Source organism: Lagopus muta, chromosome 1, assembly GCF_023343835.1.
Source record: "Lagopus muta isolate bLagMut1 chromosome 1, bLagMut1 primary, whole genome shotgun sequence".
Lineage (NCBI taxonomy): Eukaryota > Metazoa > Chordata > Aves > Galliformes > Phasianidae > Lagopus > Lagopus muta.
Window position 1 is genome coordinate 45,296,447 of NC_064433.1, and position 26,303 is coordinate 45,322,749.

Here is a 26,303-nt window from a genome sequence, read left to right on the forward strand (position 1 = left end):
AAATTATTGAGTACTGCTGTTAAGCTATAAAATATTCTCTTATGGTATATAATGCAGTTGATCATAAATTGAAACAGTACAGGCGCAGTTAAGATGTTGCTATTTTCAGCAATTAGAACCTATAAATCTGTAAAATCAAAATTACAAACCCTAGCTACTTATAGAAAAAGGACGTTGTCTTAATGTTGGTTTGTTCCAGGGTGTAGTGGTGGTAGGCTGTAATGGAATAGAATACTTTTTAACAACTGTTTTGGATTTTTTTTTTTGAAGTTATACAATGCTGTGCTCTTCTCTAGGGAATTTTGTTAACAGAAGCTGAAGAAAGTCTTAACCATCTTGTGCAGAACATACAGGACAAGTATGATGGGAAGATATCCCTGTGTTCTGCAGAAGATTTAGAGGTTCTTATTGAAGCCAAACTTCAGCTTGCAGCTATTTCTCAGCAGTGGCACCGAGCAGCTTTCAGGTAAATACCCTTATGAACAACTGTGTGTTATACAACCTTGCTTATGTAAACTAACTGAATAAATAAAAATCTAGCAAATTCATCTTTAAAACCTTTCTGTCTACAAAGTTACACTAATTTTCTAAATTTTAGTAGCTAACCATAGAAAGCCCATTATTGCACACACAAATATAATTTATACTGGTATTTTATTTTTCATTATTGCTTTATCTTACTTTTTTAAAGGTCATCAGATATAAGCCTGTGATTTCTCTGTGAGGTGTTTTTGTGATACAGTTTTGTACAAAATCAAAGAAAAAGTTACAGTTTTCTCTTTCTTTAGAGTCTGGATTTGTCAGGTCTTGCATTTTTTATGATTTTAAAGTGCTCTGAGGTTTTCAATTATTTTGGAGAACTTCAAGAAACTACAGTTCTTTTGCTGTTCTTTGAATATACGGAACATACATAAATATATTAACTACTTACAGATGTTGAATCTGACCATTGTTTTGATCTTTCGTCTAGGAGGATTCTTCTGCTTAGTATAGTTGTAATTTTAATTTTAATTTGTATAAAAGGATAATACTTTAAAAATACATAATTTTTAGTAGTGACGTGCTCCTTCTGGGCATTTTTTAAAAAACTCTTTGAGGGTACAAACAGCTTATAGAGGCGTAGCACTCTTACTTGTCAGGCTGCACTGAGTTTAGATAGAAAGTAATCCCTGTTTATCACTTTCGTTAGGTCTAGTCTGACTAAACAAGACCAAAATTATTACATAAAATCCTACATTACAGTAAGCACCAGCCAAAAAGCAAATTAATGTTTCCTTTTATTGTTAGAATACTCTCATCGTGAGGATTCCTGCAACAGTGTTGCTGAAGCTGCAGATTTTTCAGGTGTCCAATCAATCTCAAAGGGTTTTTTTTCCCTTTATGCCCAATTAAAAAAAAGTTTTCTGCTACGTCAAAGGCAAACTACTTTCCTTCACCCAGCTATCTTAGACAAATAAACATAGCTTCAAATCAGATAGCTTTTAAATAGCACAGTTCCTTTTTAGCTGTTATGTTATAGCAATAAAAAACATTAATGAGGACAGGAGCTTCAGAGTGCTGTATGGAGTACTAAAACGAAAGCAGTAAAATAGTTCTGCTGCCCGATCTATCACCTGAATTTCTGTTACATTATTTTAAAACCTAGAGTTCTCCTTAAAGTTCACAAATTAGGACGACAATAATTTATATCAAAGCGAGGAAGGTCATTAGTGAAGATGAGAAGTAAGAGCTTGTAGGCTATTGTAGGCATTTCTACATTCCTCACCATGAAATATTAATCTATTTGAGTGCTCTTTGAATTATATTAGTTTGCCATTTGTCAAAGAAAAAACAACAAATCACTGGACAGTGGTCTCATCATGTTTTTGAATGTGGATTTTATAAAGTTTTCATATTAGCAACTAAGGACCAGTGCACAGGTTTATGCAATATTTTGTGAATAATCCTGGCTTATCTTGATACTAGGCTTGTTAAAAATTTGTGTTAATAGAACACTGGCTCTAGCATACTAACCCTGCTAAATTGGCTCCCTTCTTTTTGACATGTAGTTATATACTGCAGTGTAGTTTCCCTCCTGGCTTGTAACTTGCCTAAGATTGAAGACAATTTTTCACAGTATCAGTGATTCCAATAAATGTGAAGCATTTTATGGACAATTTTTTTTAGGGCTCGCAAATTTTTGAAGGCTGTTTAATGGGCCTTATATATTGACAGTGGTCAGATAGCAGAGACGAAGAACCCAACAACCTACAGACAAAGCAAGAGGTTTTTTTGTTGTTGTTATTTTTTTTACACTATTTTACAACTTCATTGCAATGCCTTCCATGGAAACTGCTGATCTATCTGCCTCAGATAGAAATGAAACATTCCTTTGGACAGCTAAATGTTTCCTGCCTGCCAGCCTAGAAATCAAACTTTGCATGATATTACAGAAATTCATCTTTTTTTTTTTTTCCTTTGGTGAAATGATTTAGTGGTGAAATTGATACAGTCAGCAGTACTTTCCTATTTTGATCATCTTGCCACTTTCTGAGTTGGCTGATGACAGGATGTGTATTTTGTCAGGGGAAATATATAGACACATCACTCTTGTTGGCAGCAGAAGAGGGTCACAAAAATTTCATCATGGGAAACTTCTACATTATAGCCACTGCCTTGCAAAAAATTAATCCCTCAGTATAACTGTATGTATAAGAATATTTGGCCTCAGTGAGAATACCTATACAGTATCTCCCCCAGGTTTGTGAGGTTTCTAATTATCTAAATATGTACTTGTCTGTTTATGTGAATAAACTACTGCTTAAAAGAGTGTATATATGAAGTCTTGGTCTTGTGGCCTACATTTTAACATTGAAATTTCTATGTAAGCATGTTTAAAGAAATCACTTCATTTTCAAAATTGCTGAGTGTTGACAACACAGTTAACTGAGGGCCATGGGGCCTGGGAAGGTAGGTCAATATTTCTTAAAAGCTTGTATATACTCTTGAGTGCTGCACCTTCTCCATCTTATATGAGAAAAGTTAGCCATAGCACCTCAAAAAACATTTTGAATAATGTCAGTTTTTGCCGTAATTTTAACTTTGATGTCTGGTTTCAGGAGGAAACTCTTCTTAATAAAAAGAAAGAGAAGCATCTGGGATATTTCATTGCAATATCCATAGTGTTCATTTTGCTTTTGTCATCAAATTCAACACTGATTTATTCTAGTTTCACTTCATTGAATAAAACTGACGTAAAAGGATGATGAAGGAGATTCATAAGGACTGAATTCTGAAGGCTGAAAGACAAGATTGTAACAGTTGTGGTTCTCACTACTTTTGGGCCTATTTGTGGTGATTTGGTGTAATCCATCTGATTCTGCATCACAAAAACAACAAGCAGGATAGAATTAGAAATGGCAGGAGGGCTTCTGAATACCTCTGGAGCTTATATATCCTGTGGTCACATACATGTTGGCAGAACAATGTGAGTAATTTCAGAGTAGTGAACTCTTCATTCATGAATTAAGAACTTTGCCTTTATAGCAATTAATCTAATGCTTCTCAAAAGCAATACGTTCAGACAATCCGCTTGCATTATAAGCTCTTTATACTACCCTGGTGGTGTAAGTAAGAAGACCTGAAGGCATTCATAAATTATTTTTTTCTTTTGCTTTATAGCAGCCAGTCTCTGTATAGAGTCTCTGTATGTAAAATTCTCTATGTAAAGAGACTTCAGCATAGATTTGAATTTTGGTTGTACATCTTTATCAGTTAACTGAGAAATCTTTGAGGTGACCTAGAGATACCCCGAAGTACTTTTGCAATATTAGGAGAATGTGTTTCAGTGGATGAAGAATAAGTAGCATTGCAAAACAAGAAAAGAGGAGATACAGATTCAGGAGAAAATGTACAATTACAGATGGAAAGTTAATACTGTTAGACACTGCTGGTTTTTTTCAGTCTCAGAATATTTGGAGCAGCATCTTCTTTGGGAAAAAGCTCTGTGCAAAAGACCTTCTCATTATGTTGGTTTTGCAAATGTCTTTGTATCCTGAAAATAATTTTATTCACCAAGTCTACTGTTATAGCATTACATTTTCATAGATGTCATAAAAGTTGAAAAGTGTATCTGAACACTTAAAAAAAACCTGTGAAAATGGATAAAAGCATGGCAGTAAGTATTTTAAGAAAACTGGCAACATATTGACATCCCAAGTCATAACTTTTTGGAGTCATGTGAGGTTCACCTAATTGCTGTAGTAGTCCTAGTAATGCCTGTATCGTTCAAGATGCTGTTTGTAGAGCTCCAGAAAAGGATTTGTGATGGGGCAGTGGGAACTCAGAGTCAATATCACATGATTGCTTTCTGGTGAGGTTATCCCAGAATGGCACCTTGTCCAAGTTTTGATAGATGGTGTTTACTGAAATCCTGTGATTATTTAGTTGTGGGGATGTAACAAAAGGAAAATCATGTAGTCTGGAAAACTCTCGCGGTTTATAATTTCTATTATTTTTATATCTGTTAATTTCTGAAAGCTTATTCCTGGAGATAGACACGGAGAACTGAAATTTAGGTTGGAGTTACATTTTAATTGCTCCAACGGAAGATTGTATTTCTTAACTTACCCATTGCTATCAGGTTATATCTGTTCTTGGCAACACAATTTCTCTTCCTACTCTTTTCTCACTTTCATACAAATTCAAAATATGCTTTTAATGCAAGTTTTATGTTCAAATGAAGCAAAAATTGATAACTGCTTATAAATAGCTCTGATTGAGTCAGAAGTGAAATACCTATTATAATGAAAACATAATGATAAGTATAGTGAGTGGATTTTAATAATATTCTTCTGTCTCATAGTGTTGCTTTGGCTTTCTCTGCAATTCGACTTCTCCAAGATGCAGATATTTTTAGGATGACAGCAACAAGTTTTCAAGAAAAAAAGGATAAAAGGGAGAGTTTGGTAGGTGTGGATTTAGTATTTATGCTGTTTTTTGTTATATGAAATCTTGTATTAAGTGTTGGGAGATTTTCAGAATGTTGGAGCACAGTAGCCACCTATATCACATGGTTGCTGTTATTTTGGGGAGAAAATGATATATGATGTGCTTCAATTGCTTGATTACCTGCACTATATTCAACATATCTCTATAATCACCATTTCTGTTGTATGTGGCTAGGAATTACATTCTTTATATGAATAGTTTCGTGTGCCAGCATTGAAAATCTCCTTTTATTTTATAAAAAACAAGATACAAAATGGAAAAATAGGTAGCAGGTGTACAATTCAATTGAAATAGTTTATGGATTTTTTTTTAATTGAAAACCTTCCAGAGTATTCTCTAATTTAAGAGGCAAATAGAATACTTCTCATCATTGCTGTATTCCAAATTTAGCAATGTATCAGTGAAATTCTGTTGGCTAGCATGGAAGGATTCTGACCTATGCTTTGGGAAACCAGTGTGCAAAATCTATTCATCATACACCACACATTTACATTTGCACAATAAGGCAAATAGAATCCTATGAACAGAGCAAGTGTCATTTTATTGCTTTCTGGAGCAAATCTGAAGCAAATCTTAGCTGTGGACTGCAAAGCTTTAGTAATAAAAAGACTGTTTATAGTATGTGAACATGGCGCAGGGAGCTGAGCTGAGAATTCTACTAGGTGTTTCCAATACTGCATTAAATTGGTGTTTGTTTCTAATCACTAGAAATGCTTCGAACTAGAAATCAAAGACTAGAAATTTGTTTTTAATCTTTATTTATGTGCCAGAACTCAATATTGCCGCACTAAACAGTTACAGTAGGCCATTCTGTACCTTAGAGTTCAGTGCAATGGTTTCTTCTTCATATCAGCAAAGTCCAGAGTCTTGGAATTATTCTCCATGAGCTGCTCATCATGTGGTGCTTCAGTTTTTTTCACTTACACGTAGTATATATTTATGCACACTTCCATAAAAACTGGTTTAATTAGTTAATGCTTCAATTTTTTTCATAGAATTTAATTTAAATCTCTTCCTGTATATATAAAAAACAAGCAACTAACAGTATCTATTCTTCAAATAAAATTTTAGTTACGATTATGAATCTGTGTTTGATATATTTGCATTAACTTGATTTATTTTAAACTGGTATTGTCCTGTTGCTTTGTTTGTAGTAAAGCAATTGATTCCATAATTAGCATTTCTCTTGCTTTTGGAAATATTAGGATTCTTGTGTTGAAGATGCTCAACAGCTTCACAGTTCTATAGCAGAAGATCATCTGAATATACATCTGTGGCTAAGGTGTCGTAAAATGTTAGTGACTGCACTAGCAACACAGCTACCCGGTGTTGGTGATAAGGAAGGTATCACCCTTTTTTGATCTAGAATTTTGGAGTATAATGGGAAGACTCAATTATTTTTCATAAATAAAAATACTAACAGTCCTGTGCAATTATTTGTAATAAATTCACCCAGAGCAGCAAGGATACTGTACTGTATTTCTGAATATAATCTCTCCTCAGAGCATTGAAAACACAAAACATTGGTGTTTATTATCTTTTGATAATCATGTAGTAAAAAGTTTCAAGTGTAATTAAAAGTGAAATTAAATAGTTACGTCTATTTTAAAAATACAAGCCACTAGCCTTAAAAATACAGAAGCTTTTTTTTCCACTTTTTATTTTGCCTATAAATGAACATACCATGTTCTAGATTCTTTTTAAGGTTTTAAATGAGATCCTATGAAGTACATTTAAAGATTTGTTTGACGATGAAAGAAAAAGTTTTTCCTACTTAGTTCTATAAACAGTATAAACTCTGAAGCTCACTCTAGTATCAAAATCACAGTCCAGGTCTGCAGACAAACTTTTATATTAATCTCTTCTGTGATACTATTTTGGAATGCTAACTAAGATCAGATTTTTGAATATGATATCTACTCTGCAAAATCTAATTATTAATGCTGGTGACTTACATATTAGAAATGCATTTGGATGAATTTAAAGAATGTATGATTTAAACACTGTAATTTTTCTCTTCTTTTCTGAGAGCAAATTTGGCACAAAATTTATGAAGTCGAAAATGTGAAATCTGTATTTTCAGATTTCCTGTAAATTTTTAGAGAAGAATCAACTTGTTAAAATGGAAGAGGATAACGTGGTCATTTCTGTTACATTTTACTAATCACATATTTCCTTATTTTAGAAAATTATGTGGCTGAACGTAAAAGTATTATAAAAGAAGTAATATTAGAGGCAGAAGCCTTTGGTGATATTGAGACTCAGGCTGAAATGATGGTGCAAGCAGCAATTCTTGACCTGCAAGAAGGATGTCCCACAGCTGATATTGAACTTCTTTTGCAGGTTTGAGCACAAAGGAGAAACTGTTGGCTTTTCTTTGATACTTTTTTTTTTTTTTTTGTAGAGTCAGAACAGCTGATGCCAGCATTAAATAAGCTTGAAATAGTGACTCTACAGTAAATTTTTTTTTCCACTTTGTGTGATTTGTCCTCATAAAGAGACACCAAAAGTAGTAACTACATTGGTTTTTGTTATCTATGTCCAAACAGAATATCATCAGTTTACTCCAAGAGGATAAATTTATTTCTCCTCCAGCTTCTTTGACTCTTGTGAAAAGTATGCTTCTGATGACAGATGTGCTCGCACTGCAAACAGTAGAGAATATGGAAAATTGTTCTTCTGCAGTGGAACCATTAAACTTACTAAATTTGGCACATGAAATCACCTTGAAAGAAGTGAGTATACAATTTTTAAAGCATTTGCAAATTCTTACAATGATTCTGGTAACTCTTCTAATAATTTATTTAAAGGGCTATTCCCATTAATTGGGAATTTTCCCAAGATTATGTACTATAAAGAACTAATTCACCTTGCCGAGCTTATTTTGTATACTCATCTTGTATATTCATGGTCCTAAGTAATCTGATATTCTTGTGGTTTAAAAAGCCCTGAATACTTGCAAATGTATATTCATATGTGAAAACCAAAAAAGGGAGTTTCATTTTTCAGAGGTGCTGAAGGCTCAGTTTTCCCACTTGAATCTGAGGGATACATTATGCTGAGCACCTCAGGGAAAATGTACATCTCATAAAATTCCTTACTTCTGAGCACTGAAGTTTAAGAATTTAGCTTTATTCCTTAACTTAGACTCATCTGACTTAGAAAATCCTTACAGACTTAGTAATTTATAATGCGTTCCCCATTGCTTTATTTTTATCAATGAAAAGTTTGACTGGTCCTTAGGTGCATTATTTTTCCTTTCTGGCCTCTGGCTTTTGTTGAATGTCAGATTTCTTTCCAGAGACATAACAGCTTCTTTCTAATAATAAGGTTACTTGGGAGTTCTGCTTCTTAAAGACAACTTGTTTTGAGTGAATTTGCTCTTAGAAACCAAAATGGTGTTAATAAATCTGATTAAGAGTTCATTGAAATTCTCCGTTTGATACCAAACTTCCCTGCAAAGAAGACAATCACAAATTGAAGTAAAGGAGTTCAAGAGTATCAGACCATCTTCTAGTGCTCTTTTATAAGAAACTCTTGAGTTCTAGGGTTTTACAAGTACCTAACCTACTTCTTCAAAGGATTTAATTTGCTATCTGTAACTCAGTTTTACAAAACACACTCTTTTCATAGATTTTTTTTTGCGGAGAATATATTGAACAGCAGATAGAAGACAGTACAATGACCTGCCTTGTCCTACCTGCAAAAAATATCTACTTGCCCTATATAAACCTTCTGGCCCAAGTCAAAATGAGAATTGGTAAGAAAAAATGCAATTCATTAATATATATATATATATATATTTTTTTTTTTTTTCATTCATTTTCATTCATATTTTATACATCAGCAGATAAGATAAGCTGATATGTCAGAAGTAAAGATAAGGAACCAATTATTTCAGAGAGGCCTTTGGATCTGGTTAGTAGATAAGGAATTTTGGAATTTGTTAATGCTCACAGAGGGGTGGGTTCTGCCTGCAACTGTCAGGTGAAGCAGTGGTAGGAAGTGGCTTACTGCCAGTCCTTACAGATCATTTGTGATAGATATGATTTGTGTAGCCTAAACTTATTTTGAATTGTCTAAGTAAATCTTATTAGCCTTGTGAAGTAGTGAAATAGTATGATACTTCCATATCTATGTCCATTAATCAGTTTATCTGATTTATCAATTAGTCAGATTTTTGAGAATTGGATTGTAATGGCAAATATGGAACAGTATTTGTTCTAGGAAATTAACTTTGTTTTGCATAAGTTGTTTTTTTATTAAATCATTTACTAAGAGATGTCTATTTGTTTTTCCTTAGGAAACACATTAGCTGAAAGAGTAGCTTGCACACCTGAAAGAGAAGATCCGCTGCAATGGTTATGTGCTCTCAAACATTTAGAAACAGCACTGAAGCTCTGCAGAGCATCTGCAACAAAAGCATTAGATATGGAAGCTCAACTTCTTTTTCAGATAGGTAAATAAAATCCTGTTTGTTCGTCATGAAAGCATTTCTATGATAATTTTATACTTGTGGGCTTTCCTAAACGGAAGATGTTTTCCTGTCAAAATAGAACAGGTGTGGATACGTATCCCTGTAATTGCAGATTTCTTTTCTGTGTTTCATATCATGATAGCATAATACAAGGTGCATTATGCAATGAATAATTTCAAAACTGCAGTAGAACTTTTCCCATCTCTGTGTTATCAGGGATCAAAGGGCATAGCTGATGAGGTTTAAGACACTGTAGAAAGCTAATTAGCTTATTTGCATCAGTCTGAAGTAAAGAAGATGAGAGCTTAATATAGTATTTCTAAATGACTTAACAAAGCTAACGAGTTACACAATGTCTGCATGCATTTGGACTTCACTGGCATTATGTTTTGCACCATGAAGAGCTGGTTTGTTAGGATCCTAGCCAGAAAGGCACTCAAAAATGAAGTAACACTTAAAATGCCATTTGCAAGAGTTAACACTATAAACATGAGGATAGTGCAAATTAGCTTACATCCATTCACTTGCTGAGAATCCCAAGTTGTTCGTTATTGAGTGGGCCTTCAGTCAAGGTGTGGTACACCGTAAACATCCTGTCAGTGAAAGGATTGTCTAATTCTTGTCTTTTGGAACAGTTAAAAGATTTTCTCAAAAGAAAACAATTATATTCATTGTTTCTACTGTCAAACAAAAAGAACTTTCACTTAAATTTTGCTACAATTTTACAAAAAGGCGAGGGTCTGCAGGTGGGATAATCACTGGTGGGAAAAAGGTGATGCTAACAGGCTCTCTTTGTTCTGACTGGCTAAATTCATCCTGTGGCCAGGGGACATCCTTCTGGCCATGTACAGACCTACGCAATGACTGTTATGTGGATCTCTAACCCCACGATGTACAACGATCTTCTGGTTAAGGTTGCTACATATTAGGTGTCATTATGGTTCCAAAGATTGATTATTTTAGCTACTTTATGAAATAACTTCTAATACAGGATTTGTGCATAACATTAAAAAAAATCTGGAAAGGATTTTGCTTATTGGAAGAAAAATCATAATGCAATCCATTGTTGAATTTTCCTAGGAGGCAAGCGGCTTAGATCTTACAGAAAACAAACAAACAAAAACCAGTAAAATCTTGCAAACTAGCTTTCTATATTTCTTTCTTAGGTAAGGTGGAATGCCAGATAACCAAAGCAGGCAGTAACAAGTCATATCGAGCTGTTGAAACCCTGCTGGAAGCTATAAAACTGAGCCAGGAACACGATCAAAACTTTGAGTAAGAAAATATATATAAATATCAAAATATGACCTTTTGCTAAGATTTGATGTTGGATTTCTTGTGGTTTTGGGCTGTTTTCTTTAATGTTGTAGCGTAGAACTACAGTATATTCATTCTTTGTCTTCACATTTGTTTTAAGTAAATTTTAAAACATATTTTTGAGTATATGAAGCTATGGGTTTTGCTTTTATTTCCAAATTTCTTTCCCGCTCTCAAGACCAGAGACAGTGATAGGTAAAGAGGAGTTTTATTCATATTTCAGAAGATGAGCTGTGGTCTGCCCTCTTCCAGATAATAGAAATCCAGCTTGAAAAGGTTAGCAGCCAGAAAAAGGCAGAACAGAGGCAGAAGGAGTGTAGAAAATGTGTTTGTAACAGATATCAGGACAGTGACTTTGGCATTAGTTATCTGCATAGAAGATGCCTGAAGAACTGAGGCAAGCTAGCCAATAAATTCTTTCAAGCAACCCTGACATATTGGACTTTAGTGTTTTTTTTTAAATTCTTGACCAGTCTTAATGAATAATATGCCATGTATGTTTACAGACAGTGTAAAGACAGCAATTTATCTTGATTGTGTGGGTATTCTGTTAGTTATGTTAATGAACCAGAACTCTGAACACTGGAGCAGTAGCAAGGTGAAATCCTCTACAAGCCATCAGTGTGATAGAGAATGGTAGAGAAAAGGGCTGTGGTGATGTTTTCCAAGTTTAATTTGCTGCACTCTTACTTAATTTGCTACAGTCTTTCTAAAAGTCTGTACAGCAGCATCAATGGACCCTGACTGTCTTTATTTTGGATAACTAAACATCCCAATCATCTTCATATAAGCCCTCAGATATCTATGAAATTGTCGTGTCTTCGTGCCTGAAATACTTTTTTTTTAATTAGCGAGACAAGAAAGTTAACTAAATCGTGGCCAACCAAGTGCAGAACTTGTCATTTTCACACTTACTTTTCCTCTTCCTGAACTGTACATCATTCTGTGACTTTCATATTTTGCTTCAACAAATCACACCAACTGGTATTTATGGGACTGTCTCAGCAGCAACTCTATGCAATACGACTGTCCAAAAGAGTAACTGCATGTGCAGGAGTTTGTTGCTAAGAGGGAAGCCAATTCTTAGGGGAAATCTGCAGAGTTCTGCAGTGCTGGGAGGAATCTACATAAAAAAGACTTAGAAACATACAGTGAATATAAATGTAGAAGAAGTTCTGCAGTTACACTTATTTTGGCCTGGTTTATGATACTACTGTAAAAGTGAACAAAGGAGAAAGAAGTAGTGGAAGGAGCTGATAAGGACAGTTTGTCTGAAGATGTAGAATATTCTGGTGTAGAACTTGGAACTAAGAAGGTTGCTCATTGAGTCCAAAGATTATTTTGGTCACCCTTAGTGTTTTTGCTGGTTCTTGGAAGAGAGAAGGATTTTTTATGGGTTCACTGAAGACCCATATCCAAATTCTGCCATACACATGTCAAGGAAACCACGACAACAGATATATGCCTTGACTTGAGGAAGGAAGAGCAACACTTGTCGGTTCTATACTGAAAGATCACTTTTAGAATTACAGTTTTCTTACTAAACCTTTGTTGACTGCTTGTTGCTCGTGGCACAAATTTTATTTGTCAAACTCATAAACCATTGTGTTATATGTTAAGCATACTGTAGGGATGTTTTAGACTCACTGAGACTTCAAAGCAAACTACTTGGCTCTCTGAAAGGATAAATGATTTATACGGTGATGCTGCCTGGCAAGTCTTATCATCATAACACTTTCTTTTGTAGTAACACTGATTAACTTGTGTGTTGTCTCTTACAGGCTAATCAGAAGATCATACCTTGAAATAGCACTATTATATTTGCATTTTGCCACGAATAATGAGAATTTGTCACAAAGAGACAAGATGGTAGCTTCAAAATCAGAGGTATGTTTTCTGTCTTTTGTGTAATGGCCTCTTCAAAGCAGGAAGCATCTTTCTGTTAGAGCACCATTCATCTTGCCAAGCTATTACTTAGCGTGACCTGTAAATAGTACTGGTATGAAAATCCTACTAGAAAAACCACATGAAGAAATCACACAGTGCAGGAGTAGAATTACATAATGTCTGCTGTGATTTGTCATTTTTTACTGAATATGATAACATTTTAAACTTTTTTTTTTGTTATAAAATTGGAAGAAACAGAACCAAGTGGTTTCATTCCTGATTCTATACTAGTTAATTCTATCTTTGCAAAGAACATGGAACATTCTAACATGATTTTTATGTAGTAATACGTACACTTTACTAGATTTTATTTTTTTCCAGTACAAACATGAGAAATATAAAAGGTTTTAACCATGTTAAAGCACCTAGTAACCATTTTAAGTGTGTAATGTTTAACATAAAAGAATAATTAAGATTGTATAAAATGGAAAATTATACCAAAAATCCATAGAACAGTGAGGGTAATAGCATAAGCTGCTCTGAGAAAATTTTTAGAGGAGCAACTTTTTAAATTTTAGCATTCAATCCATGGATTTACAAAATCAATGCTGATTTTTAGTTTTAAATGAAACAATTCTGTAAGTCTGAGAATTTTGGCTACCATCAAAGTATATTTTACCACAGTACATTTAGAATCATAATTAAGAATGGGTGTGTAACCTTAGATCTCTGCTGGAGAACTTTCTTCCTCTCCTGGTGAGGCTCTGAAATCAGAAGGCTGTAAAGTACGAGGTTGGATTGCAGTAAGAGCAGCCAGACAGGTTGGTACAATATTCTAAAGAGGTTTTTTTTGGTCTAGTTTTATCTCTGACAATGTACACACAAAAACAAGACAAGAATTAAGGCTCCCTGAAATTTCTGGCATGGGTCTTAATTTGAGGAAATTAGAATGGACACTGTGTGAGCGGTGCATTTAATCTCTCATGGACAGATATGACCCTGTTTGCCTCTATGTTGATTAAATGCAAATATAACAGCACAGTGCCTGATATGTGCATATGTATTTGACGTGTGGGTAGACATCAGTGGCACACGGGTGAAGATATCTGATTTGAAATCACTTGTGTAGTAATTAAGCTGCCAACAATAATGATTTATTTAAATACAGTATGTACCATATGACAGATGCTTTAAAAAATATAATATGTTGGATAATTAATTTTTCATTGTTAGCTTGCTGGTCTCACATTTTAAAATCTGTATAAATATCACAGTGAACAGGTCTTAAATAAAATAAATATTATTTTTAGGTCAGTGAAGCAGTGGTTGCCTCTCAGCTATTAACTGGAATGGAGAGCATTAAAGAAAACAATGTGAAGGATACAGTACAGCAGAAAATCCCAGAATTTGCTTCCATGGATCTTCTTGCTTCATACAGAGATTACTTGTCTGGTATTATTTTCTGCCCAGTAATATTAGAACATTAAATAAGAAATAATATATGCCTTATAATCTAATTATACATTTGTCATCTACTTTTCATTTATAAAAACTGCAAGTCAGATTTAGAAAGGAAAAGCTGAATCTTGACAGCATGAAATACGCAGTTTAGGTCACCTGACTAATCCTCGGTTTGGATCCTCAATATCAGCCAGTTTATGTGTTTGATAGGGTAAGAAAAATGGCACTGGTTGCATCCTGTGGATCAGAGAAAGAAAGTGAAAGGAATAGCACGCATCTTTTAGGAACGTAGATGGACCTTTGTTACAAGGCTTCCCTAGGCTTCCACTTGTGGCCCCCAGTCAGTCATCACAGTTTTTTTTTTATCAAGCACTCAGTTTTTCCATAGCTATACAGCTTTTCCTTGGAGATTTTCACTTTTTCTTATGGTTTTACAAAGAAATGTTGATGTTGAATAGCTTCCCACTAAAATGAAACAAAACAACAATAACAAAAAACAGCAAACCAAACAAACCAAACAAACAATCCCACCTCTTGCTGAATTATTTGCCTAGGTACAGCGTTTTACAAGTCAAACTCAGGCTAATAAGAATGTGCCCTTCAGGTTCTATGTATTATCTACTAGAGATTGTTCCACTGGCTTTTCTGTGGAACTGTCTTTGTCTTGTTTATTTCCAACTTTAACAGTTATTTTATAATGACTGGATTTGATGGAATGCAAGTTTTTCAGAAAATACAAATTGAATGCAATTAGGAATTCTGTTTATTTTTACACTTGGAAACATTTAGTAACAAAATTTTGGTTCTGTGGCTTCATTTCAGTCATCTCAAATGGCTGACAAAGATTGAACTGTTCTTCCTGATGGTTGCTGGCAAAGCTGAGCCATGATTGCTTACTTTACAGCATTTAAACATATGTGTTTTGATTGGCTTATGAAATCAAGTGTTTTATGCTAAGACCTCCCATCAATCTGATTTTCTTGTGCTAGCACCATTTGCTTATAATTATGGATCCTTTTTTTTTTTTTTTATTGTAGCAAATGCAGAAGGTGTTTATCCTGATAGTACAGTTGGGCAGTCCAGGGAAAAATGAAACTGCAGAAAAGCAAAGTAGGCCAAAATATACAAACATAAATTGAAATGGAAACGATCAGCACTGCATGGCAAATATTTTCTTTACAGCCATTAATGAAACACAGTGTTTAAGTTTTGATAATATACAATGTAGATATTTTAAGTAAATTCTGTTTTTACACTTACCTGTGAAATGTTAGGAATAATAAAGGCATTCAGATTTTGTAGAAGCACACATGACTTTCTGGAAGTTTACTACTAGTAACAAAATATTTGTTCAATTTGAAATGAGAAACAGATCAGAAGATGTGTGTAGGCTTTTGATAGAGAAATACTGATACAGCATAAAATTGTATAAATCATAGTTTATGATAGTGATAATTGTACTGCTTTTTCCCCCCCTCTTTTTGTGTATGATTATTAGGCAGTGTCAAACAAAGAGAGTTTTTTAATATATAGTCGAGAAGACATTTAATTGGTAATCCACTCGTATCTAAAAGGAACTGGATTGGATTGAAGTTGACAATAAACATTTTTGAGTGCCTAACTGTTCTAAGTTCAGATCAGCCTCATTGGGATGTTCATCTGCTAAAGCTGCAGTTGATGACATCTACAAGGATGCCTGTGATTCACTAAGTTCTCATCATGTATTTACTACTCCAGTTCACTTGTTGTTACGTGTATAATGTAAGACATTTCTTTTGAGTGGAGCAGAGCTATCATTGCTTGGATCCTCATTCTACACTACTGAGCTTTCCTTAGATCTTACAAGACCTTTTTCTTCCGCGTAAGAGCGACTGAAATCCTTCCCATTCAGGCTGATCATGTCAGTTTGCTCCTCAGTGAGTAACAATGCTACCTGCTAACCTTTACTGTCTCTTGGTTTTTACCGTGCTTGGAGGGAAAAAGAATGTGTAAAAAAAAAAAAAAAAAAAAAAAAAAAAAAAAAAAAAAAAAGCTAAAACGTGCCCCTTAGGAACTACAGTTTGGCTCAGGATATGAACAAGAAGTGAGGAATCCAGTCTTTGCAAAGATTTTGTGCTGGCAAAACATACACAGATTTTTTTATAGGTTTCTGTCTGAACTTCACTTGTGATGTCAGGCTCCAGTTGTACAGGAGAGCACGTAGTGTAATTAATTTGGCCTTTTGTGATTCCACTAATAGAGAGGAGTAGGATTGCATTTTGCTGTGGATTTCAAAGGTTCAGGGTAAGCATTAGACGACAGAGACTAGACACAGATCTCAATTTAAGCTAAATGGTTTATTTAAATGTTTTAATTAACAAAGATTTGTAAATAGATCTAAACATGATGTATAGCTATATTACTAATGAGTCAGAACACTGTGATGCAGATGGGTGGCTGTGTGGCCCACAGATTGGAGACAAAGCACCGTGACTTCTGCATTTGCTTGGCTCTTCCACAGCTCAGAGAGAGAGAGAGAGAGAGGAGGAGGAAAGCTGTTCTCTGCCCTTCTATCTTTCTTGACAGGATCACTCAGATTCTTAGCTATGATCAGAGAAATATTTTCTTTACAATGTTCAAAAAGTGCTGAAACAATATGAAGAATATTCCTCTTATGAAAAACATAATTGAGTTCACAAGTTCCTTTTTTAGTTACAGACAGCGAATTCCAACACAATGCAGAAACAGGTTTTGAATTGCAACCTTTGGCTTAACATCTATTTTTGATCTGTTACTGGATTTGCAGATGGATACAATGTTGTTTGTGGAAGTCATACAGCATCTTCTACTGAAGATAAACAAATCATAAAGGAGCAGAATCAAAATGAAGGAATGGAATGCCTTGACACCAGCTCCAGCCAGAAGAAAGAGATAATAACATGGGTTCACCTAATTCGATACCATAGTTATATAAAAGGGCTTTGTCACGCAAACCTATTTGGTATGATTTTTTTCTTCCTTCTGGAAAACTGCTGTAGATGACACACTGATTTTTATGGGCCTAAAGTATCAGATTTTAAGTCCAAAATCTGAGAAAGTTTCATTTTTATTTTCTTTAAATTGTATGAGTGAAAAGTCTTCACTGAAGTCACGACTTGTATCAGTGTACAAGTGTTGTAGGTAAAGGTATCATTGCCTTTTTAATAGTTATTCACAGACCTTAAAGATACCATGAAAAGAATCCCTCAAAACTTAATTTCTGTTACTATCTGTAGCAGAAACGCTAAGTCAGGGCTTGAAGCAGTGATGGAACACCTGGTGGGAAGGCAGGCCAACCCAGGGGAGCTCAGGTGCATGCAGTTTTACCTGTGTGACTGGAAGGAGTGCAATCAGAATCCACCCCTTCCCACATCTCCTGTAAGGGCTGGCAATGGAGGCAAGGGGATCTTGCTGGAGATCTCTGCCTACCTGAGGCCTTCTGAAGGTAAATAGCTTTTTACCTTTTACAGCTGCTGCACTTGGGCTTATCCTTACTTGCTGCAGCCTGGGACTCTGCTACCTGCTGTCATTGCTGTGTTTTCCATTGTGTTATAGCATTGCACTATCTCTGGAGCATTAAAAAAAAAAAAAAAAAGAAAGAAAAACAAAACAAACAAACAAAAAAAACCACAAAAAACCCACAAACTTAAGCTGTGTATTATTTTAATTTTAGGTATGTCAGATTTAAATCAGATCAGAAAAAGAGCAGTTCAGTTTGAAGGTCTGTTTGTGAAGATGGAAAGTGACTGTAATTTAAATTGAATGCTGAACATTACTGAGCATTTGGGCTAAATGCCCAGATGTTATGTGCTTGGTTTATTTCACTACAAACTTAGACAGAACCTTTTAACCAGAGTAAGAATCTATTACTTTCAGGGCTGGATGTGGAAGTGGTGCTTTGATAAGTAAGAATCAGACCAGATTGTACATACAGGGATTTGTTTGAGGCTTCAGTAGTAGACTTTCTCTGGAGAGAAACTTAGCAACTCTGAATTAATCATCACAGAGAGGGTTGGAATCTTTTCCTTGTAGCATCATATGAAAGAAAAGTATTGTACCTCACCACAGAACTGTAAGGACAGTAAGGTGTCTACAGGTAAGTGTCAAAATGTGTGTATGTATCTCAGCTGCAGTTATTGTTGATGCAGCCTGATGAGTTGCTCATCAGCCACTAGTTATCTAACTCTGGGTGAACAAAAGAGCTGCTTTTCATAACCTTGACTAATTATAGAAGCCTTCATTCTAGTTGGTGCTTAGAAGTCTAGTGAATACACTGATGCTTACACATCTAAATTTAAGTTGCTAAACCCCAAATATGCATCTTCCTCTTTACACTGCTTACTACATCTAGACAGAGCTTTGTTAATGATCATGTCTCTAGTGAAAATTCGCAGTATGTAAACTGTAGCAATATTCAAGGACAATCAGTATAATTGTTGGAAATGCATTTATTTGCTATTGAATTGATTTATATAATCTACATATTTTACTGTATTTTAAAAGGTATGAATTTACTTTTAAAAAATTTACATTTAAATGGCAAATGGTAACATAATAAAAATAATCTCTTTTCAAAGCTGCCCATAAATCAGGACTTGGATCACTTTCTGAAAGAGATGGACGCTTGAATTCTCTTTTTGACTCACGGATTGTTCTACGTGTTGCAGAAATGCATTCCTTTCTCAAAAAACACCTATTTGAATATTCAGTGTGTTGTCTCGAGAGCTTCCCAGAACAGCTACAAGATTTAGAAGTGTCACATGGTAGTCCACCTGATTCTTCAAAGGTATTTGCTGTTCTCATGGATTTTTCATAAGTATGTATTACAGTTGCGTTGTGTAGCTCTTCAGATTCTCACAAATTCCAGGGGTGATGTTTCTGGGAAGAAATTAATTATCCAGAAGGTATATTTTCTCAAAATTTGGTGGAGCCATGTGTCTCAAATTTAATTCATGTTAGAATTTTTTCTCTGTCTAGCGTTGGACTAGAAAATCAGTCTTTTCTGGCTTCCAAACAGCCTATCTGAGCTTTCAGATATGTAAGCAGCGCAGGCTATGCCACTGAGAGAAATACCAAATTGAAATTCTGGAGTCTACGCTGACCATGGCATATTTACTGAACACTGAATGGGAAAAGACTTTGAAGATCCAGTTTCAAAATGACTTTCTTCCAAGTTTCTCCATTCCACTTCTCACATAATAAATATCTTAATACTAAAACAAATTAAAATGACAGCTTACTCTCTATGGTTTAGTTTCCGTCTACTTTGCTCAGGGTTAGATGGAGGCAGGAGAGCCTTGCAGATTGAGAACTTTTTATTTTATCAAAGTGAATAAAAATACTTTTTTGAAAGTAACTCTTCTAGAGTTGGTGAACTTTCTGCAGTGTTGGACAGCACATCATTACTCATTTTCCAACAAAGAGCTGACTGTGCCACTGAATATATTGTAAATATATGGTATGTGACATTTGTAACAGCCGTCGTATATCAAAAATTATTTTACTCTGTCTGCTCTTCTTTTGACATAATTAGTATTACACTGTCCTGGAATAATAAGCTTCAGAGCTTGCTGTCATGTTCGTGACAGGTGCAAGCCGCATAATCGTGTGTTACCTTCACTGTTGCAGACAGCTAACAAGCACAAAGCCCTTACTTTTTTAAATTCTTAGCTTCATTGATTTTTATCACAATATTTTTAGAAGCTTTAACTATTCTGAAAACTGTGCAAGTTTCTTTTAATTTTTTTAATGTTACTGTAATTTGATACTGGTATTTTTAACAGTACAAATAATTTCGGAAAGAGTAAATTTTATGTACAAAATTGTTTCACGTACATGTGTCTTGTTTTTGTCTCACAAGTGTTTTTTTTTCAGTTCTACTGAACAAAGAATCCAAGTATGTTAGGGTGTTTACAAACAAAATTGTGTGCCAGTGGCATTTTACATACTTTTTTTTTTTCCCCCCTCTAATCCATGATAGCATGTAGGAATGGAAACACTTGAAGCCAGCTCCTTGTTCTCAGACTTTCAAGGAGGTCAAATAGATAAATAGTTGTATGTAAATCAGCAGCCCTCCAGTTTGACCAGAGCAGTTACAGTATCTTTCTTCAAAGAGAGTCAATCTGATATAAATAACAAAAGATGTAGTTCCATGAAGAAAGAAAGTCTACCACATATTTTAGAAAAAATATGCCCAAGGGAGTTGTGGATGCCCCATCCCTGAAGGCATTCAAGGCCAGGCTGGATGTGGCTCTGGGCAGTCTGGTCTGGTGACTGGCAACCCTGCACAGAGCAGGGGGTTGAAAACAGATGATATTTGTAGTCCTTTTCAACCCAGGCCATTCTATGATTCCGTATATCATAAAATGAACTTCTGAGACCTTTAATTGAAGGATGTGTCACAGGCGATAGTGTTCCACCTCCATGTAGATGTCTATTTCAGATAATTTTCTTCACATTCCATGTTAGCAGGATCATGGGTGATTAATTGCCAAAAGTAAAATCTAAGATTCTGAATACAAAATGTTCTTGTTCTAGGTGGGTTACCTAGCACTACTTGTGATGGGCTATGGGATACAGCCACGGTTAACTCTGCCTTGGTATTCTCAATCTATGCAGCATGGATCAACCCCAGTTAATTGTACCATGCCATAATGAAAGTACATGAATGTGTTGAAATGCATGACTATAGCATGCATGACTCCATCTTTATCTTCGCTTCATAAAGTCACATCAGTGAAGTACAATTAGGTCAGAGTGAAAAATCCGTCTTCCACTCAGTTAGATTTATTGCTTTATGTCAGTTATGAGCTGCATTTTTCTGAAAATGAGTAGGGTAAAATTCTCCAGGCTTCTTCAGCAATGAATATTCAAAGTATTCAAAACCAGAACTAATGCTCCAGGCAGGTGTATTCATATTTTGGAATCAGTGATGGCAATGCTGTGTCTCCAAAGAGCATCACTGTTCCCCCAAAATGTCATTTTTTAGCCTCCTCTATTCTCTGCAAATCTGCAAAACACTTTTAAAACTGGAAATGGCATGGCACTGTTCAGCCTTTAAATAAAATCTTTAGCAATTTTGAAAGGCTTTTATTAATAAATGAATGTTGGTTGCCAATACTCCTCCAATTGTTTCCTTGGTAAATGATGTCCAAAGGGTGATGCCTGCTAATGTTCCACATGTATCTCAGTAGATAATATATATGAAAAATCCTCACAAATTAAATGACTGCATTTTTATAAATATCACTCTTTGTTAGTAGTACAGCTAATGACAAAAAAAAAAAAAAAAAAAAAAAAAATTAAGTATAAATAAGACATCTGGCATAAATAACAGATCTGGCATTCAGATCTGTTTTTAATTATCAATATGGATAGCAGTTCACTTGCTTTCTTAGCAATAACTCTGGTATGGTGAGTGTGTCAAATCTTACTTTTTAACAAAAAGGATAAAATCATGAGGAACACAAGTCAGATATAGCAATCACAGATACCGTAGCTGTCTAAGTCAGCCCAGGTCCTTTGTATTGTCGTTAGAAATATCGCTTCAGGTGAACTTTGCAATGCTTTCACTTGGTAAAACTAACACCTTTTAAAAGTTTCTCTAAATAAGCATGTATTTGTTCAGGACTGAAAGTCATACTGATACTAAGGGATGGTAGATTATTATAAGCAAATGCGTGCCACACCAAAAAAATTATCATCATCATTACTATTACTGTTTTGTATGTGTGTGTTTCAGGCGTCTCTTGAAAATTCTGGAATTTTGTGTGTGGAGATAGCTTCTCCAGTTTCTGCCATCACAGAAGCAGACGGTCAGACAGAGAGTAGGGCAACAAATGCTTCAAATAAAGAAATTATCATTCAGTGGTATATTCCTCCTCTGGCAAAGCCAACCAATGATACGGAGACTAAGGTATAACTACACCAAAGCAGTTCCTTATGTATTAAAACAAATTAAGTCTCATTTCTAATCAATATTGTGCCATCAATGAACAGCTTTTAAACTGAGTTATACCTATGTCACTTATCAAGCTGGACAGCAGAGAGCTATTAATTTACTCTGACACAAAACTGCTATGCAAGACACAGAACACTCTGACAATCATTTGGTGACAGGCCAAAGGAAAATATTGGAGGTGATGCAGAGCCTCCAGCCCATATTGTATTCATGCCTTTTGCAAGACATTGAAGTCATTAAGGCCTCCACTATGTTAAATTTGGATGAGATCACCCTTCTTTGAAATTAGGCTGAAGGTTAAAGATATTCAAACAGCAGTGTTTGATGGGAGGCTGTCAGAAAAGCCAACGTATGCATATGCAGAGAAAATAGGGTTTCTTGGACCACATTCCCCTAAGAAATCAGATTGAAAATGAAAGGCAAGAGGAGCTGCAGGTTTGTGTTGAAGTGAGAGACTGGGAGAGGGAAGCCATGTTGTCTTTAAACAAGGGAATTGCATGTAGGTACAATTTCTGATACCCACTGTCTCCAAATGTTTTGGCTCAGCAGATCAATGTCAAAATTTTTACTAGATCCTTTTCATATCTGCTAGAAAGCTAATAAAGCTATGTGAAGTTATGCAAAGAACGTCTTATTCAATGTAGTTTTCTAAGTTATTTCAACTGGGCCTTACAGATCGGTGGAGATCTGGAGACAACCTTTGAAAATAACTTGTTTATGAATGCCATATTCTTGACACTTTCCATATAGCCAATATATTCAGCTACTACTAGAAGCATACATTTAATCGTACAGAAGATTAATTCAGTGAAAGAATAGAACATTCTAGTTCATCATCTTGTGCTCTGATCTTGATGCTGCTGTATTAGGCTGGTGAGTTACGTGCAGTTCATGGATTTAATTTTAGTGTGATGACAGCCATGCACAAGGTCATATGGGAAACATAAATAATTGCCCTTTGAAACTCAGTAAAAGCTCTCTGTTCAGCTTACTTGAAGCAGGAACTTTTGAACTGAATGTAAGTAGAATTGATTGACTAGGATCAGGACTGGACTGAGATTTTAACGGCAACTCTATAGATTACACCTCATTTTCAAAGCCATATAAATTATATCCCTTAATAAATTGCTTTAGTATCTATAAAAACTGATTGTAGTACAAATTCAGAGGATCTCAGCCACTACCTTTTTTATGAAAGTCAGTCATCTAAATCTTTATCAGTACACTGAATTTGATAGTAATTATCATCCAGTATCGCTGAAATAGCTCAGGTCTGCTACACCATACTACATTATAGCTTACCTATTTCATCTCTTTTACAGATTTTGCTGCTTTATGCTTATAATACAGAGCCTGTCAAGATCAGCAATGTCAAGTTTTTCAGTTCAGTGTCTGTGTTTTCAGGTCAGTTGTGGATTCCATTAGCGAGGTAAGTAATCACTGACTTTGTCCTGATATTTCATGCCATATTAAATATCAGACAATGATTAGGACTAGAAAAGATAAAATACAAAACATCAAAGAGCTGTAAGTCTTCTAAAAGCATCCATTCTGGCTTTTTGGAGACTCTCTCTATAAAAATTGTAAGGTGTGCATGGAATTAAACCTGTCCAAGCATGTGTCTTCAGAGTATTGCAGTCTTTTAGATTGGTTTCTTAAGGAACTGAGTAGCATATGTTAATTATATTACACTGGCATAGCAACCAAAGAAAATGCTAGTAAATTTAAGAACCAGTCCAAGCAGTTATTGCCAGTCTCTCATAGGATCAGCTACTCTCTTCTTCCCATACAGTTCTCAGTCTGCAAGGGTTTATCTCAGCTGTAGCCCCAGACACAGCCCTTTATTTAATATTCAGTGGCATTTTTCTCGACTTCCTTCTTGTCACTCATTTACCCCAGAATTTTTGGAACTGTTCAACAGATGGAGTGGAAGGACGAATCGGACAAGAACTAACAGCTGCCTCTGGCACCCAGCCAGCCCTTTGCCAACCCACTTTGCGCTGGCTGAATGAGGGTTTTGTTTTGTTTTGTTTTGTTTTTCATTAGAGAGACTTTCTTAAATGCTGCTTCCTACTGTTTTAATGCAAAAAAGATAATGCATTGCATATTTCCACACACTTTAATGGAAATTTTATTGTAAAACTATGAGATCAATCTTGAAATGAAAGAAAATCTACGACCTAATCAGTACATAATTCAAGCTAGGCCAGTTTAATTGCAATCCATTGATTTATTAAAACAATTTTTAAAAATCTTGTATTTCAGAATTATTTCTTTGAGAGAGAAATTATCTAATCTGAAACATCAAGTTGAAATGCTGATGCAAAGTTTGGGAAACTCTTCAGCTGCAGAACCTACAGGTTTTCTTGAACAAAATGAAACGCTGAAAACAAGTCCTTCAGAAAAAACTGAAATGAATATTGCAAGAGTGCATCTTGATGAAAAAACAGAAGTATGTAAGAAGAATTCTGCTCTTAAATATGTCTGACAGTTTTATTTAAAATGTCTATTTTGGGAAAATAAATGACAGGTAACTTGGAAGGCAGACATAGAAGATTAAATTTGCCTCTCTCTTTTCAAGGAATGTTGAAATATTTTCACTTTTCATTTACTGTTTTACTTTTTCTCCTCCTCACATATTGCTTGGTGCTTTATAGAAATACCAGGCGTGTTCAGCCTTCCCCTTGGAAATACAAGCTACATCTTCAGGGAGAGAAATTGGAAAATCGATGCCTAATTTAGAGCAATCTACATTTGAAAATGCTTGGCACGGTGTTAAATTAGCATGGAGATCAACCCAAAAGTGGTTTTTAAAAATCAGTTATGCATCTTCAATGCAAAGTGGGGAGTGATGGTTTCTGAAATAGGAACCTTGTAACAACACTATTGAGAGTGAAGTAAAATTGGCAGTGAATTTATTTCCATTTTCTCTATGCCACCTTCCTCTTTTTTTATTATTAAAAAGGTTGAATATGGTCTGCAACCAAATAACTCCCCCAACATACATACACAAAAGAGGTAATTTCAGAATTTTCCATGTGGTCTCTTTGAGATAATGTCAATGGAATAGAATGTTGCCACAGCATAACTGCTGCTTGATAAATGCCAAGGCAAAATAGACGTTTATTTTCAAAGTGAGAGACATTTATCATGTGACAGGATTCTCTTTATATCTATTATATGAAATGATTAATGATGTAGAGGCTGTCATTTGGTCTGATGGATGCTATGAAACAGTGACAATTGTGCACTGCGCCATTATTACGAAGCTGTATTTTTTACCAGCTTGGAAAACAAATGATGTTTTGGCCAATCACAGCATATAGTGTTTTCGGGAGAGTAGACAGAGCTGTCCTTTAGTGGGGATTTCTGATTACCTGAAGGTTTTTGCTCAAACTTTCATTAATATATGTCAGTAATTGGAAAAGCAACATTTTGAATACTAATAAGATTGACATGCCATGTATTAGACATGTAGAAACAACATCTTGTCAGAGAGTTTATAACATCTTCTGTAAACAAGTAGCAAAAGTATGTGTGTGTTGGATTTTATATCTGAGCCAGAAGCAATTTTAGCTGAGTAAAAACAGTGAGGTTTGGGCTCTTATCTTTGAACAACAAACAAAATTTTTTGAAATTTAATTTTTTAATGAAACTATACAAATTTTTTTCCACGAATTCAACTAGAAAAAGAAAAATCTTGATCGTTCTGGAAAATGTTGTAAATCCAAACCATTTGTCAGCTTAGCAGAAGAGACTGATAGCAGGTCCATTTTTTCTTGTGTATTCCACTAGGAAATGGCTATAAGGTGCTTATCTGAAGTCAAAGCTCTGCTCTCTGCTGTTCCAGTCATGACCTTGCCATTAACTGAGGTATGCTATTCCCATTAATAGTAAAAATGTGTTTTCTAAAGTAAAAACAATTATTTAGCTCGGCTGAAGCATGGATTTTACCATGGTTAAGTATCTTTCAGTTCTTTTCTCATCCATTGCTCTGCTTTCTGTTCTTTTTCTATCTTTACAAATAAAATACAAATGTGCATGATTGCCAGCTGTGAATACTGTTACCGTTAGAGCCACCTTTTTATAGATACAAAAATGCATTCAAAATTAATCTCACTCACAGGGAATTTATCTAGTTTATCCACCATTCTCTGGTCATTGTTTACGTGGCCTCTATTGAATTTCCACGAT

The 26,303-nt window shown here is 35.0% G+C and overlaps 1 protein-coding gene across 9 annotated transcripts in view; it reads left to right on the forward strand.

Moving 5' to 3' along the window:
- CFAP54 (cilia and flagella associated protein 54) overlaps positions 1–26,303 on the forward strand; it is a 106,656-nt gene that overhangs the window by 75,171 nt on the left and 5,182 nt on the right. For 7 of the 9 annotated variants that reach the window (XM_048940893.1, XM_048940885.1, XM_048940892.1 and 4 more), the window contains 17 exons: positions 297–466; positions 4,844–4,946; positions 6,195–6,333; positions 7,175–7,332; positions 7,539–7,724; positions 8,623–8,749; positions 9,293–9,448; positions 10,633–10,741; positions 12,565–12,670; positions 13,396–13,491; positions 13,981–14,122; positions 16,917–17,111; positions 18,727–18,935; positions 21,891–22,064; positions 23,432–23,538; positions 24,375–24,561; positions 25,905–25,982. In XM_048940893.1, the coding sequence (XP_048796850.1) occupies positions 297–466; positions 4,844–4,946; positions 6,195–6,333; positions 7,175–7,332; positions 7,539–7,724; positions 8,623–8,749; positions 9,293–9,448; positions 10,633–10,741; positions 12,565–12,670; positions 13,396–13,491; positions 13,981–14,122; positions 16,917–17,111; positions 18,727–18,935; positions 21,891–22,064; positions 23,432–23,538; positions 24,375–24,561; positions 25,905–25,982 (2,442 nt within the window). The remainder of the gene's footprint in view (positions 1–296; positions 467–4,843; positions 4,947–6,194; positions 6,334–7,174; positions 7,333–7,538; positions 7,725–8,622; positions 8,750–9,292; positions 9,449–10,632; positions 10,742–12,564; positions 12,671–13,395; positions 13,492–13,980; positions 14,123–16,916; positions 17,112–18,726; positions 18,936–21,890; positions 22,065–23,431; positions 23,539–24,374; positions 24,562–25,904; positions 25,983–26,303) is intronic. The other 2 variants (XM_048940891.1, XM_048940890.1) reach the window with 2 other exon arrangements.